This window comes from Pan troglodytes, chromosome 16 (genome assembly GCF_028858775.2).
Source record: "Pan troglodytes isolate AG18354 chromosome 16, NHGRI_mPanTro3-v2.0_pri, whole genome shotgun sequence".
In the NCBI taxonomy this organism is placed as follows: Eukaryota; Metazoa; Chordata; class Mammalia; order Primates; family Hominidae; genus Pan; species Pan troglodytes.
In genome coordinates, this window is record NC_072414.2 from 59535866 (window position 1) to 59552869 (window position 17004).

General features: G+C 42.6%; 2 protein-coding genes across 3 annotated transcripts in view; one reads left to right on the plus strand and one right to left on the minus strand.

The window, feature by feature from the left end:
* Nucleotides 1-1341: 1341 nt before the first annotated feature.
* On the minus strand, nucleotides 1342-3454 carry LOC134808492 (collagen alpha-1(I) chain-like). Its single transcript, XM_063794427.1, has one exon. The coding sequence runs from the start codon at nucleotides 3452-3454 to the stop codon at nucleotides 2684-2686; it is 771 nt and encodes a 256-aa protein (XP_063650497.1). The 3' UTR covers nucleotides 1342-2683.
* Nucleotides 2827-17004, plus strand: part of MAP2K5 (mitogen-activated protein kinase kinase 5) — a 263443-nt gene continuing 249265 nt past the window's right edge. For both annotated transcript variants that reach the window (XM_001174814.6, XM_001174812.7), the window contains exons 1-2: nucleotides 2827-3716; nucleotides 10289-10337. In XM_001174814.6, coding sequence (XP_001174814.1) covers nucleotides 3582-3716; nucleotides 10289-10337 — 184 coding nt within the window. In that variant the 5' untranslated portion in view covers nucleotides 2827-3581. The remainder of the gene's footprint in view (nucleotides 3717-10288; nucleotides 10338-17004) is intronic.

Sequence of the window (17004 nt, forward strand, 5' to 3'; positions counted from 1 at the left end):
AATATAGAGTTTCAGTTTTGCAAGATGAAAATCTGGAGATTGGCTGTACAACAGGATGAATGAATGTATGTAACACTACTGATCTGCACACTTCAAAATGAGTACAATGGTAAATTTTATGTGTATTTTATCACAATGAAAAAAAATCACTAGACATCTAACTTTTCAGTAATGTGTCTATTTTCAGTTATATTTGCCAGTTAACTGAAGCCAATATAGGCCAGTTTTCATATTCCTTAGTGTTATCACACTGGTGCACTCACTGTTTTACCATTTTCCCTTCTGATTTCATTCTTCTGCTAGCATTTACTACTATCTAACATATATTTTACTCATTTGTCTGTGTTCCCCATCAGAATATAACTTCATGAGGGGAGGGATTTTCTATTACACTTAGTGAAAAGTAAATCCCTCAAGTAGGAACACTACAAGTAAGCACAGTTTTTTTTTTTTACAGTAAATTTGCTTAATGGCTAGTAAACTATCTCAGCCAGTACCTGAGTGACTATTCTGACTTGTATCATTTAAAAAGAAAAAAGGCCTGGCGCGCTGTCTCACGCCTGTATTCCTAGCACTTTGGGAGGCCGAGACGGGTGGATCACTTGAGGTCAGGAGTTCCAGACCAGCCTGGCCAACATGGTGAAACCTCGTCTCTACTAAAAGTACAACAATTAGCTGGGCGTGGTGGCACATACCTATAGTCCTAGTTACTTGGGAGGCTGAGGCAGGAGAATCGCTTGAACCTGGGAGGTGGAGGTTGCAATGAGTCGAGACTGCGCCAGTGCACTACAGTCTGGGTGACAGAGTAAGACTCCGTCTCAAAATAAATAAATAAAATAAAATAAAATGAAAAAAAGTACTAAATGCAAACTTCTTAAGATCATATGCAACTTCGATGTTAAATACTAAATATTCCTTAAATTTAGACAGTAGTTTATTCAATTTGGTAAAGATCAAAAAGTTATATTTTGTCATTTATGATATCAAGTGGAATGTATTATCAGTGATTATGATGCTTCTCGCAATGAGAGTTATAACTTTCTGGAAAAATCCTTGCTCAAATCATCAAAGTTAAGATTTCTTACTACATAAAGGCTATGAAGAGCTGACGTGTAATTATATTGGCTCTGCAAATATTGGAACAGAAATATGAGTTTGCCATTAGTGTAAGAAAAGCTTCAGAATATGTATGCAAATTTGGCAAATTGAGTTGGTTTTCCCCACGGTACTTCGAATAAAAGAGACATTTTAACAAATCACAGGTTCATAGAAAATCTCTAGTTTCGTGGTCTATTTTCTAAAATAATAGGAAATGAACTTTTAATAAAAGTACATGAGGACTTTTGATGAACGGTTTATTTTTCACAGAAGTGAAGTGCAGGTGAAAAGGGGAAATTCCTAGAATATCTGAAGGATCTGACTAAATGAATTTCTACCTAAGCTATTGATTTACAGTAACTTAAAATGTGATAATTTATCTCCTACAATGGCCTTTCAAATTAAATATAAAAGTAACTCAGAGTAAAGTATGCAGAAAAAATTTTGGTATTGTAACTGAAAATGACCAACATTAATTTTTTTCTCTCACATTAATCAAGCACCTTACTGTTAGAAGGGAAACTGACACGCCTCCTCAACCGAGTTTATACAAAATTCAACCCCAGAAAGTAAAGCCAATTCGTGCACCTTCATAAGAAAGAGATAAAGGACGAACCTACACGTTACAATTTGTAAAGAAACTTCTGTAGAGGCACCATCGTTCTACAACCTTATGCACTTTAAAATCTGAGGTAACAAGGCATTTGAAGATAACCAAGGTTGGCCGGGCGCGGTGGCTCACACCTGTAATCCCCCCAGCACTTTGGGAGGCTGAGGTGGGCGGATCACGAGGTCAGGAGTTTGAGACCAGCCTGGCCAACATAGTGAAACCCAGTCTCTACTGAAAATACAAAAATGAGCGGGCACGGATGGCGCGCGCCTGTAGTTCCAGTTACTCGGCAGGGGTTGGGGGCTGGTGGGGGTGGTAGTGCTGAGGCAGGAGAATCGCTTGAATCCGGGAGGCTGAGGTTGTGGTGAGTAGAGGTCGCGCCGTTGCACTCCAGCCTGGGCGACGGAGCGAGACTCCGTCTCAAAAAAAAAAAAAAGATAACCAAAGTTTATTGCTACTTCCGTGATATCACCAACTGCGTAAGCAGTGCTATTTAGTTGAAAATACATGGACTAGACCGAATATTTCTGCAACAGTTTAATAAGAGGCGATGATGTGACTACTGCAGCTGTCCCCAGGCAATTAAACTCTTCGGCGAATTTCTTTACTATTGCTTTTGAACAGGGAACTGTTTGCTATTTTAGGGCACTCGTGCGGTAAAGAACTTCACTGAAAAATGCAAATATGTTTTGCTAATGTAGGAGAAAGATGATGATCCTCTGAACCTGTGACTTGGAAGGGGGGATAAAAAAGAACTATTTCTTGAGTTCTTGCTTTGCTCTTGCTGATTCGATGCACACAACCCCACGAACATTCAGATTCATGGCTTGACAAAGTGGGGATAACCGGGAGCTGCAGCCCCGTCTTTGAAGCTTTTGTAAAGACAAACGGTCTGCAATGTTAAGCCTTAAATTGGCTTTTGGCGGACTCCAGCCTTTTACCCTTCGTTTGGTAGATGTTTTCACCTCGCTGTCATTAAGCAGGGTCAGGAAATGGAAGGGCCGTGACCGGGTCGCCGCGGGCGCTCTGTGGGCGATGAGGGTCTCCTGAGCGAGCAAGACCAGTCTCTCCCCGACTCGCCACGCGCCACGCGCCGCGCGCCGGTTCCTCGGCTTCCCACGCCGGGGGCGCGTCTTCCTGGGAGCTGCTGCCCTTTTCCAACATGGCGCCGCGGGAGGCGGGTCCCGCTCGTCGGCTCCCGGGGTTCCGGCGCCGCGCGTTTTGGTTCCGGAGTAACAGTGTCGCCGCCGCCTTCCTCCTCCTCCTCTCGCCGCTACCGCCGTCGCCGCCGCCGCCGGTCCGCGCGGCCTCGGGTGGCCGGAGCTCAGCCTGCGCGCGCCGCGCCCTGTGTCTCCGGGTGGGGCAGAAGACTCGCCCCTTGAACCTCCCGCGGGGACTCTCCGTGGTGTGGCGGCCCTGGGGCTCTTTCTTAATAGCCCCGGACTGAGTCCCCTCCAGTCGAGGACCCTCTCCTAGTCCACTGACGAGCGGTGGACACCTGCCGCTGTATCTCCCCCAAACCGAGTCCTTGCCCTGCTGCCTCCTCATACCCACACGGCGGCAGAGACCTTCACCATAGCGTTCGCTCAACTCCAGAACCTTCCGACCTCCGCTAGTTCCTGCGGGCCTCTGCCCGCTTCCCGGTGCACCCTCCCCGGGAGACACCTCAGACCCCCGACAGCCTGGGCAGGCTCGGTGCCTGCGGGTGCGTTCCTGATCACCCCTCCCCTCTTCCCTCCCCCTCATCCTCCATTCCCTTGTTTTCACCCTCTGTCCTCTGCCCCTCACTCCCCTTGTCACCTCTTGGAGCCCCCTCCTAACCAGCGGCCAGTGGGTTTCCCCTACCCCAGGATGTGAGCCTCTTTAACCTGTAATGCTGTGGCTAGCCCTTGGCCCCTTTCCTGCCATGGAGAACCAGGTGCTGGTAATTCGCATCAAGATCCCAAATAGTGGCGCGGTGGACTGGACAGTGCACTCCGGGCCGCAGTTACTCTTCAGGGATGTGCTGGTGAGTGGTAATCTCAGTGTCCGGATGCCAGCAAGGGGGACTCAGGGACTTGAGTAGTCAGCACCTTGACCACTGGTGACCTGAGCCAGTGGCAATGGCTACTGTTGGCTTCCTGTGGAGGCAGTTTTATTGCTTCAGGCACAGCATTGATAAATTGCAACCACTAAAACCTGGCAAATGTCTAGGACCCTGGGGAGATAGATCAATCTGACTGAACCCCTGCCCTCAGAGAGCTCATGGCCCGGGCTGGGACACACATACAGACACAACCACGCAAATGCAAACTGATGAATCTAGAAGAGAGGTTTTTTCCCCCCAAGTGTTTCGGGGAATGTCCCTGGACAGATTCCAGCCTTGTTTTTCTGCTGAGTTCTCTGAACTTGGTGACCAGCTGAGAAAGGGAAAAAGGACAACTTTAACTTACCATGTTTGAGCACACTGTTTAATTAATTTATTTTGAGACAGGGCCTCACTCTGTCGCTCAGGCTGCAGTGCTGTGGCACGATCTCGGCTCACTGCAGCCTCTGCCTCCTGGGCTCAAGCGATTCTCCTACCTCAGCCTCCCAAGTAGCTGGCACATGCCATCACACCTGGATAATTTTTGTATCTTGTAGAGACGAGGTATTGCCATGTTGCCCAGGCTGGTCTTGAACTCCTGCGATTTGCTTGCCTCGGCCTTCCCAAAGTGCTGAGATTACAGGTGTGAGTTACTGTGCCCAGCCTGAGCAAACTTAAAGCATCATTGAATGTAAGACATTTTACTTAGAAAAAAATGCTAACCATGACAGTATGACACATCATCCGTTATTAAAATGAGTCCAGTTTCAGAGATGGTAAAAGCAAGGGAAAATGTGCATCTTAGAATTGGTGATATTTTACATTCAGATTTTTCAGAATATATTTCAAATAAAATGATGGAATTTTAGAGCAGAGTGTAACACTGTAGGTGGCCTGTTCAGCTGATGTTTCTTTTTTGCAGATAGTTACTGAGGAGCAGTGAGGTGAAATGGCTTTTCCAAAGCTGTGAGCTCCTGAGTGGGAGAGTCAGTACCAGAACTAAAATTTTGTTTCATTGACTTAGTAGGTTTCTTTCCCTACATGTTGCAGCCACTTCTAATCTTCCTGGTATTCATTTGAGATAGACAGGGTGCCTTGTGCCCATTCTACATGCAGAATAACTGAGGCATGGAAGACAGAAGCGGACATTCCGAAAAGCACATCACTACCTGCAAGTTAAGAGTGGGCAAGGTGGCAGGATCTTGGGAAGAGGAAGATTTGTGATGTGATTTTTCATTGTCTTGGGTAACTTAATCAAAATTTGATTTCTATAACTTCATTTTGAGTTCTAGATGTTACTGACTGCCCAGGCCATGCAGATTTTTGGGTGCCTTGACCAGGAGCTTTCCATATTGTGCATCAAATGCCATCCTTCTCTTTGTATCCAGAGTTCTCCACACAGTCATGCACATACAGATTTCCCCTCATGATAAGGCCCAGGCTCCTTCATGTGGTCCTCTGGGCACATCTGGATTGGCCCCTGTCTGCCTGGCACCTGTGTCATCTCTCTTCACGGCCCCATAAACTTCTGTGCCTCACTTATATAGGTTGATTTTCATTTCTCCCAGGTGTCCAGGCTGTCTGCACTCTGCTCTTCACCGGTCAATTCCCACCTGTCCTTCCAAGCCAAGTTGTGCTTTTTCTCTGTGTCATTCTTGGTTATGTGCCCCACCTCTGTGTCGTCACAGCTTTGTGTGGGTCCCCCAGCAAAGCACATGTTTGATCATGATTCTTTGTCTCCTCCACTAGATGGTAAACTTCTGGAGGAGATAGGTATGTTTGTTTTTGTTTCTTCATAGGACCCCAAAATACTTGTTTAAGAAGGGAGCTTAAAAGAGGATGCATGCAATTATGGTTCTGTGGACAGAACACTAGGTTTAGAGTCAAGGAATTTGGGTTTAATTGCAAGCTGTCCCACTGACTAGGCAAGTCAGTCTACCTCTCTGAGCCTTAGTTTCCTTATTTGTAAAACAGGGAAACTTGTACCTTCCTCAAAGACTTGGAAAGATTATGTGAGAGTGTGACTGTGATGAGAAAGACGGGCTTTCTCTTACTCATTTAAAACAATGGAAGGTTGATTATTATGTGATTATATTATTTGGTTATGTGATTATTTCAAGAATAGCCCAGTGTTTAAGACCACAAACTTTGGAGCCAGGTTGTTTAACTTGCAAGTTGTACTACTGGGGCAAGTATCTTCTGTATCTCAGTTTCTTTATTTGTGAAAAAAAAGTTGGGGAGGGGTGAAAGTAATGCCTACCTCCTAGAGTTCTGAGGACTCCTTGAGTTGATACATGTAAAGCACTCAGAACAACTTAGCACATAGTAAGCACTCCATTAGTGTTGTTATTATTGATGGGATTGTTATTATAAGGGATTGGACTTGGGTCTTCTGTTTCTTGAGCATCTCTAAGTTGTACCTGGCTCAAGGCTGACTGGCTTAACAGGAAACACGAGTGGCCCCACCACTAGAGCTCAGCATGCCAGGTGTCTGCACACTTTTGGCTAGGTAAGCCCAGGTGGAGCATGTTTTGTCAGAAAGGCCTGACGAAGAACCTGTGGCAGTGGGTGTTCAGTGCTGTCTCCTAGTGCTCCATTTTAGCAAATGTTCAAGCCCAGATCATGGCAGACTCCTGTGATCTGTTCTCCAGGTTTACTTCATCTCTTCATCAAGAAAAGGCAAGAACCAAGAGACACGTCAGCATCTCTGGCTTGGAACCTTAAACTTTAAAGTCATGTGGAACCTGGAAGAATCCCCTCATCTAATTCAGACTCATTTCGAATGAAGAGGCATGAACCCCACAGGGGGAAAATACCTTGCTAAAGCCACCCAGCTAATTTTTGGCAGAACCTGACACAGATGCCAGAAGCAGGTTGTAGTCACCGAGTCAGCCATAACTGAGTGTCTCGGACCTGAAGTCAGCAGTTGAGGGCTCCAGTCACTGTGCATCAAATAGCTGGGAGACCCTGGGCAAGTCAGTCGGTCTCTCTGGGCCTTGTCTTTTGTCTGAATCATCAGGGACTGGCTGAAGTATGGAGGCCGACCTGACCCTCAAAGGTAGAGACATTTGGGTCTTCTGTTTTGCAGCTTTCTGTGTTTCTCTTTTTCCCTGTAGACTGAGTTCCTAGTTTTGGGAAAACTATACAAGAGGTCTGGTTAGTGTGTGATGAGAGAGAATGCCCAACCCTCTCCCCTCTTCTTTTTGTATTCTGTGGTCTCCAAGCTCAGATTTCCCCTCATCTATAAGACTACTGGGCCAGGAGTGGTGGCTTAGGCCTGTAATGCCAACACTTTGGGAGGCCGAGGTGGGTGGATCGCTTGAACTCAGGAGTTCGAGACCAGCCTGGGCAACATGGCAAAACCCCATCTCTACAAAAAATGCAAAAATTAGTGGGGACTTGGTGACACTCACCTGTGGTCCCAGCTATTAGGGAGGCTGAGGTGGGAGAATCTCTTGAACCCAGAGGTCGAGGCTATAGGGAGCTGTGATTGCACCACTGCACTCTAGCTTGGGTCACAGAGCGAGACCCTATCTCAAAAAAGAAGAAAACACACACACACACACACACACACACACACACACACACACACAGATTTCTGTCTAAACTGAGTCTGTGATTTTTTCCTTTCTCCTGAGTTACCAAATACTATTGGCTGTTTATGTCTTTTGTTTGGTGCTTATACTCTAAGTGTTTTATATTACTAGTCTTTCAGGTTTGTCTTTATCTCTGTAACCAGTTTATAATCTTCCTAAAGTCAAGGATCAAGTTTTATTGTCCTGTAGCCTACAGCTTTGTGATCTTTATGCTCGTGGCATGTTGTAGATGCTCAATGATGTTTTGGATCTGTCAGATATTTGTCTGATTTATTGAAAGGAAGAAGAAAAGTATCAAAAAATAGTCATCATCAAAATATGTAAACTTCGGTTTTCTTTTTTCTTTTTTTTTTTTTTTTGAGACAGAGTCTCGCTTTGTTGCCCAGGCTGGAATGCAGTGGCGTGATCTCGGCTCACTGCAACCTCTGCCTCCCAGGTTCAGGTGATTCTCCTGCTTTAGCCTCCTGAGCAGCTGGGATTACAGGTACACACCACACATCCAGCTAATTTTGTTGTATTTTTAGTGGAGACAGGGTTTCACCATGTTGGCCAGGCTGGTCTTGAACTCCTGACCTCAAGTGATCCACCCACTTCGGCCCCTGAAGTGCTGGGATTATAGGTGTGAGCCACTGCGCCCATCCCGGTTTTCTTTTGAAACCTTCTTTAGGTTAGTTAGGTACATGTTATATTGTCAAGAGCAGAAGAAGGCCGCTTGGAAATAAGTCACTTTAGCTGGAAAATGTATATAAAATCATCAAATGTACCCTGCTTTAAAATGACTAGTAGATATTACTGATGTTTAAACTTCTTACCTCTTTGTCATTATGATTGCCCCACTTTATTTGCTTTAAAGAACAAAATGGTTGGTTGTGTTCACATGATTCTCTCACTCAAGTTTGCTTTGTTCTTTCTCCCTTTTCCTCGTATCAGATGAGGAGCATGTGCAGTGCCTTGTTTATGTCGATGGGCTAAGGCATGCCATTGCCACTGAGCAGGTTTTCAGGTGGTTGTTAGAACTCTGCACTTTGATGGGGTCTGCTATTCCTAAGTAGGAAGGAGCCTAAATTAGTTTGCTAACACTATAGAGGTACAGTTCACATCTCAAGATCGGAGTTTCCTGGAAATAACTGGTGATAACCTAGACTTAGAGAGTTGGGGATGAAGCAGTTGTTTTCCCCTCGTTTTTTTAAACCTACACTGGCTAGAATGGGTGTTCAATAAATACTGCTGAAGGATGAAGTCAGTGAGTGAATCACCATCCTCCACTGATTGTAGGGTGCTGGAATTTCAAAGTTTATTATGAAGTAAGCTTTGTAATATTCCAGTTATTGGTGTTTTGTTTTATTTATTTGACACTAATATGGCACTTGCCATGTGCTAGACACTCTTCTGAGTACTTTACAAATACTAACTCATTTGTTAGGTACAGCTAAGATCTGATATTACACATGAGGAAAGTGAGGCACAGAGAGATTTTGTGCACTCAGCTGTGCCAGAGAGCTAGCATCCAGCCGTAGCTGTTTGGCTGCAATTTCATGTTTTCAGGCTTTCCACTGGATTGCCTGTGTGCTTTATTTTGTACTCCCTTTACAGTTTCCTGTCAATAAATACTTTCTAACTATGAGAGTGTAGAAATAATTTTTTAACACTAAAATCTTTTATAGATGCTTCCTCAAAAAGTTGATGTTTCATTTGTGAGGAGTAGACTCAGAAAAAAAAAAATCTCTTTTGGCTGTAATGAGCAGGGACTGCCTAAGATAGTCCTCTTTGATCAGTTTTATATGCACAGATTTATTTTTGAAAAAAAAAAAAGTACTATAGAGGCAAGACTATTATGCAAATTGCCACTGCAGCAAAAGCTTCTAAAGAATTGCCTTTAGAAGGAAGTTGCAGCCACTCTGCTAAGTGCCCTGCTTGGAAAGGCTGTGGGCTCCCTGCTGAGAAATACTGCGAGTGGCTTTGTCAGCCGGCTGCCTGGTGCCAGTTCTGGTGCAGCCTGGGAGGGACACTGTGGCAGAGCTCCTGGAGAGAAATGAGGTTTGCAGGCCATTGGAGTTGGACTGGACATGATGGAGGGTCACTTTCCCCAGAGCTTAGGTGTTCTGTGCTTATTCAATTAAGCTATCTCAGTATACTAATTTTCATGTGTTTTCAATTTTATAGATTTATTTAAGCATTGATGTCAGATTATATACCCTTTTTAGATTTTTGTTGTAGGCTAGATTAACTTTATTTCGGTGTCATTAAGTATGTTTTCTGTTGCTTAAGAGTAAAGGTTGATAAGAACTGTTTGTGTTAAATGTGGCATAATGGGTTTATATCATCACGGAAACTTGGGTGTTGAACTCCTACCATGATGAGTGCGAGGCACAGTGTTGCTTGTTGTATATCAGGAACTACATTTGTTGAATGTCTTCAATGTGCTAGGTCTAAGCTTATGTTTATTAGATTAATTTTTAAGCTACATCTATAAGTATTACCAGACCCATTTTGGAGGGTAATCAAATTGAAGCTCAGAGAGGTTAGGTGATTTTTTTCCCAGAGATTCAGACCTACGTCAGTCTGACTCTCAAAACCCCTTTCTCTTTCAACTGTAGTATATTCCACAGCCTCCCATAGAAGAAACCAAGTTTTTGTAAATACATGACGGTTTATTTGTATATAGACTGTTGAACTGAGAATAAAATATGTTATTAATAAAATGTGGAAAAGATTTCTTAAATATTTTTCTTCCTGGAATAGAGCTTTAAACTCTGGGTTTACGTTGCTGGGCTAAGTGTGATTATGAGCTAATGTTTTTATAGTTTATGCTAACGTTTCAAAAATCTTTCCCAGGTTCTCATATTTCCTGTAGGATTTGCCACATGTTAGCAATAAAGAAGATGGCTAATTGTGTTTCTTTATTCTTTCTTTGTTTAGGATGTGATAGGCCAGGTTCTGCCTGAAGCAACAACTACAGCATTTGAATGTAAGTCTGGCTTGTATACTTTCTTGACTATTCCTTTCTGCAGTCATTTTTTAAAGGGTTTATGGGTGGCATTACTTTAGAAACTGACAAAAACAGATTATTTATGACCATCTTATGGTACATTTAAATATTTATAAATTGATACAAGTTTAATGATGATACTGAACTGAGTAATATTTTCTTATTTAATCATATCTTGGGTGAGCATATTTCTACAATATAGCTTTAATTACCAGCATGACCTTTATCTGCTCTTGCTCCTGATTGTAATAATATTGCGGGACAAAATGAAACGTGTAAACTACCTGTAGGCCAATGATTATTGATTAAGAGATTTTAATCCATTGCTGCTTTAAAACATAGCAAGAAAGTAGAGCTTTTACCATGAGCATTACATGGAATAATTCTGTTTTAGTGGGGCTTGGCAGGGATGCTAGATGGTGACAGGAACACTTCAGGTCTTTAGTCCTTCCTTTTTCCCCACAGTTGGCCTGGGGACAGGGCCAGGGTGACTTGGGGACTAGAAAACTGTTTTGTCATGAACCAGGTCATTGCAGAGGACATCATGGAATGAGTCATGCTACGATGAGATAGTCAGTAGCATAAGGGCCCAGATACTGAGAGGGATGAAGTAAGAACTGTAGTTTTTTTTTTTTAAATGAGGGCTACTTTTTTCTTTTCTTTTTCTTTTTTTTTTTTTTTTTTTTTTTGCCACAGACTCTCACTGTGTTGCCCAGGCTGGAGGGCAGTGGTGCGATCTCAGCTCACTGCAACCTCTGCCTCCTGGGTTCAAGCAGTTCTCATGCCTCAGCCTCCTGAGTAGCTGAGATTACAGGTGTGCGCCACCATGCCCAAGTAATCTGTGTATTTTTAGTAGAGACAGGGTTTTGCCATGTTGGCCAGGCTGGTCTTGAACTCCTGACCTCAAGTGATCCACCCACCTCAGCCTCCCAAAGTGCTGGGATTATAAGTGTGAGCCACTGTACCTGGCCAGAGGGTCACTTCTTAATGTAGAAAAATTTCAGTTTTTCCACAATAGGATACTTTTTTGTTTCTGTTTTTTATGAAGATGGTTACTTACAGAGAATACAATGAGTATTTCCTTTTTGGAGGATAATTTGGCATTTCTTATCAACATATAAAATGTGCAAAACCTTTGACTTAGCAGATCCACTGTCAGGAAGCAGTTCAACAGAAATAGCTACACATGTGTTGAATGCCTGTCAAACAAAGTGTTCATTGTGAGATCATGATGATGATTATTGTTATTTTTAGAGACAGGATCTTGCCTTGGTGCCCAGACTGGAATGCTGTGGCATGATAGCTCACTGTAACCTTGAACTCCTGGGCTTACACAATCCTCCCACCTCAGCCTCCCAAGTAACTGGGACTACATGCATGCACCACTATGCTTGACTAATTTTTAAATTTTATGTGGAGATGGGGTCTTGCTATGTTGTCCAGGCTAGTCTTGAACTCCTTGCCTCAAGTGAGCCTCCTGCCTTGACCTCCCTAAGTGTTGGGATTATAGATGTGAGCCACTGTGCCTGGCCCATTGTGGGATTATTTATTTATTTTGGAGATAGGGTCTCACTCTTTTGCCCAAGCTGGAGTGCAGTAGTGAGATCACAGCTTGCTGTAGCCTTGACCTCCTGGCTCAGGCTTGTGGGATTATTTTCAATAGCAAAAAATTAGAGATAAACTAAATGCCTATTATAATGGATTAATAAATTACTATTTATCTGTAATTCAAAGCATTCAACAGTAACTAAAAAGAATGAGTTAGGATTTTTTACATTTGTACGGAAAGATATCTGTGAAATATTGTTGAATAAACAAATAATGCATATAGTATGATCCCATTTTGTAAACTATCCAACCACGCTTCCCCGACTTTATGTGTGTATTGAAAGATAGGATCTGAAGAGTGCCTACTACAGTACTTTCCAGTGACTTACCCTGGAAAGTGGACTTGGGGCCTGAGGCTTGGGTTGGTGGGGGCGGGAGGGGGTGGATGAATGAGCACACTTTTTACTTTGTATGTTTCTCTATTTTTTGAACATTTTTTGACAATCATTGCCTGTTTTTAAAAGCTATAATGAGTAGAACTCAATGTAATTAGCATTTTATTAGTCACATTGAACTCTGTACTATAGAAAAATAGTACATCTGTCTGAAATACATACTAGTGTTGCAAACTTTATTCAGACTCTTTGCAGTAACTCCTTGAGGGTTCCATGGGTTTCATGGACAGTCTGATAGTTAACATTCGGAGTACTTACTGTTGACAGATGCTTTGCTAAGAGCATTCCATGGGTTATCTTATTTCTTTTAACCATCACAAGATCCCCACGAAGTACTCGTTATTTTTTTGAGACAGAGTATTGCTCTGTTGCCCAGGCTGGAGTGCAGTGACATGATGATACTCACTGCAGCCTTAAATTCCTGGGCTCAAGTGATCTTCCTGCCTCAGCCTCCCGAGTAGCTGGGACTACAGGCACCCACCTCCACACCTAGCTAATTAAAAAAATTTTTTTGTAGAAACGGGGTCTTGCTGTGTTGCTCAGGCTGGTCTTGAACTCCTGGCCTCAAGTGATAGTCCTATCTTGGCCTTTCAAAGTGCTGGGATTACAAGTGTGAGCCACTGTACCCACTAAGTACTTAAAAGGACGTTATTAGCTCTGTTTTTTGGTTGAGGAAAGGAAATCTTTAAGCAACTTGCTGAAAGTCTTGCAGCTGTTAAGTGGTAAAGTGGAATTTCTGGAGTAGTTTCCAGAGTGTATATTCTCAACCACTGTACTGACTTGTTTTGAGAGTTGTCATAATTATTGAAATCATATATTCTGGTTGTTCTTAAGCATGGTAAAAAGAAGTTTACTTTGTACTTTTTACTTGCTTTTCGGGTCCCCAAAGTGGCTTGATGTGCCTGTGCCTGCCTCATTGGCTTCCAGTTAGGGTTCATAATAATAATAATACTGATTATTTTAACTATCATTCATTGATAGCTTGCTCTGTGCCAGGCAGTGTACTAGATGACTTGCCTAAATTGTTAGTAATCTTTATACTGAGTCTGTGAAATAGGAAAATTATACCTGTGAGGAAACTGAAGCTCAGAGGCCTGAAATGATTGCTGAATGTGATTGCTTGGAAGGGTGAAGCCCAGGTTCAAACACACATCTTTTTGACTATAAAACTTGCACTCTTTATCCCCAAGTGTGTCAAAAGCCTGTTAAGTGTAAATATAGATAAACCTCTACTACTCCAGGTTTACATTCTGTGATATCATGCTCTTTGTTTTGCCCCATCAATGGCAGCAGCTCTGTGCCCATCTGCATGTGGGCCAGTTTTAAATGAAAAACAATAAATACAAAACACACCCACAGACAAAATAATGACAGTTCTTAGTTTTTTTTGTGTTTGGATTATCATGTACTTTCCACTATAGACTTGAAATCCTAGGCTGGCTTTTTTCATGATTATTTTGTGGTGACTTTTTTTTCTGAACCAAAAATCCGAACCAATAAATGGAATCTATGTTTAAGAAATAGTTGAGAAGATATAGCTTATAAGGAATTTTGGAAATATTTCAGTGGCTTATGGGTATAATGGAACAACCCTCGAATAAATACAACTTTAATAATTAAAGAAATACTTATAGTAATACGTTTTTGGTTTTTTGAAATGGTCTGGCTCTGTCACCCAGGCTGGAGAGTGCAGTGGTGCGATCTCAGCTCACTGCAACCTCTGCCTCCCAGACTCAAGCAATCCTCCCACCTCAGCCTCCTGAGTAGCTGGGACTACAGGTGCATGCCACTACACTCGCTAACTTTTGTATATTTTGTAGAGACGGGCTTTGGCCATGTTGCCCAACCTGGTCTTGAACTCCTGGGCTCAAGCAATCCACGCTCCTCAGCCTCTCAAAGTGTTGGGATTACAGGTGTGAGCCACCGCACCTGGCCTTATAGTAATACATTTAATACTGAAAATATACCTAACACTAATTGATATCTTATATAAAAGAAATGGTGTTATAGTTAGTGATATGAATTAAGCAACAAGAGATAGGGTAGCTGTCAAATGTACCTGTTTTGTATAAATGTAGAGAAAAAGATTTGAGTGAGTGGAAAAGAGGGGAAAGGTCAGGTAATGTTACAGATTCTCCAGTTCTGAGAAATGGCGTCTCTTCAATGAAACCTCTGGTGATTCCAGATGGCATTAATCTCTCTGCACCTTTACTAGAGCAGGGAACCCCTTCAGCCTGCCTTCTGGTGTGTGTGTGCATGTTAACTTCCCTCATTACATTTTGAGTCACTTAGTGATAGGTACGATGTTTTATTCCACTCTTTCTCTCTTCTTAGTAATGAGCTTGCTGCCTTAGAGGAACACACTTGTTGAATGAGTGGAACATTATGTGTGTCCATATTCAAATGAAAATTATAAAATGTATACGGTCTAAATCTAAATGAGTAATTTGCGTTTTTGGATTATTTGTGTTATAGCCTGAGCATGGGATATAATTGGTTGGTGGTGGACAGTTCAGGCCTCCAAATCAAATTCCCACATTTGACTGACCCAAGGGGGTCAAGCCTGAGGAGCTGTATTCTTTCTGATTTCTTTTTCTGGGCATGGTGTTTCCAAGGGGAGTTAGGGCTGGGTGAGGAGAGGGACATCTGTCTGCAGAACTCACCTTTTGGTCCTAAACCTTGTTTTCTTATTAAAAGGACCTCTTTTAGGTCCTTATTCTCCCTTACATCTAGAGCTCACAGTTCTACAGGCTGTACAAGCATGGCACTAGCATCTGCTTGCATTCTGCTGAGGAAGCTTTTACTTATGGCAGAAAGTGAAGGGGCAGCAGGTGTGTCACATGGCAAGAGAGAGTGGAGGAGGTGCCAGGCTCCTTCAACCAACCAGTTTCTCACATGAACCAACAGAGTGAGAACCCACTACCACAGAGAGGGCACTGAGTCATTCATGGGGGATCCACCCCCACGACCAAAACACCTCCTTCCAGGCCCCGCCTGCAACATTGGGGATCACTTTTCAACATGAGATTTGGAGGGGACAAATATTCAAACCATATCATTGTGGAAATAAATTTGTAAGATAAATTCTTAGAGTTGGAACTACTGAGACAAAGAATACCCGTATTTAAATTTCAATATCTATTACTGTGTTTGCTCACCAAAAGGTAGAACCAATCTACACTCACACCAACAAGGTATGAGAAGGCCCATTTCCCTCCAACCCCATCAACTCTGGATATTAGCAAACCTTTTAGTCAATGTCAGTTTGATAGGTGAAAATATTACTATGTTACTGTTTTATTTTATATTTTTAAAATTGTAAATGAGCTTGAATATCTTCTCATTTGTATTTGGCTATTTGTATTTAATTTCCTTTTTTTTTTTGAGACGCAGTCTCACTCTGTCGCCCAGGCTGGAGTGCAGTGGTGTGATCTCGGCTCACTGCAACCTCCACCTCAGGGGTTCAAGCAATTCTCCTGCCTCAGCCTCCCAAGTAGCTAGGACTACAGGCATGCGCCACCACACCCGGCTAATTTTTTTGTATTTTTAGTAGATACGGGGTTTCACCATGTTGACCAGACTGGTCTCAAACTCCTGACCTCAGGTGATCTGCCCGTCTCAGCCTCCCAAAATGCTAGGATTACAGGCATGAGCCACTGTACCTGGCCAGCTATTTGTATTTCATTTCTATAAACTATTTGTCGTCTTTGCCTGTTTTTCTATTTGGTTATTTATCTTTTTCTAATTGATTTAAGGGTTTTCCAATATTAAGGCTGGCCCTTTGTCTCGTGTGTTACAAATGTTTTTGTTCAGCTTATTGCTCTTTTCGGTTTGTTCTGGTCTTCTTATTCTCTCTTCTTTTTCCCGTAGAGAAGTTTAAAATTTTTACATGGTCAAACTTACTTATTTTCCTTTGTAACTTCTGGGTTTATGTCATGCTTAGAAAGGTCTTCTACAGTCCAGGATATTGAAGAAACATTCATTGATATTCTTTTTTCCTTCTACTTTAATGAGGTTAGACACACACACACAGTTATTTATATAAATTTGTATGTGTCGTATTGTGGGTTTTTATAAAAAGCATGTATTTTTATTACAAAGTTCAGAATTTGTTTATTTTTCCTTTTTTTTTCTTTTTTTTTTTTTTTGAGATGGAGTCTTGCTCTGTCGCCCAGGCTGGAGTGCAATGGCATGATCTCAGCTCACTGCAACCTCTGCCTCCTGGATTCAAGTGATTCTCCTGCCTCAGCCTCCCTAGTAGCTGGGATTACAGGTGCCCACCACCATGCCCGGCTAATTTTTGTATTTTTTAGTAGAGACAGGGTTTCACCATGTTGGTCAGGCTGGTCTCGAACTCCTGACCTCAGGTAATCCACCCGCCTCGGCCTCCCAAAGTGCTGGCATTACAGGTGTCAGCCACTGCTCCCAGCCCTTGTTTTTCTTAATTCTTGCACCATCTTCAGTTTATTTTGGTGAAATAAATCAGGTGGGGATCCAACTTTATTTTTCAAGCAGATAGTTGATTCCACACCAGTTATGGAATAGTTTTTCTTTTCCCAGATGTGAGAACCTTTCTGAGATGAAGGTAAACTCCATAACCATAAAAAATCCTGTGTGTTTGCATTTCTGGGTCCTACATATGC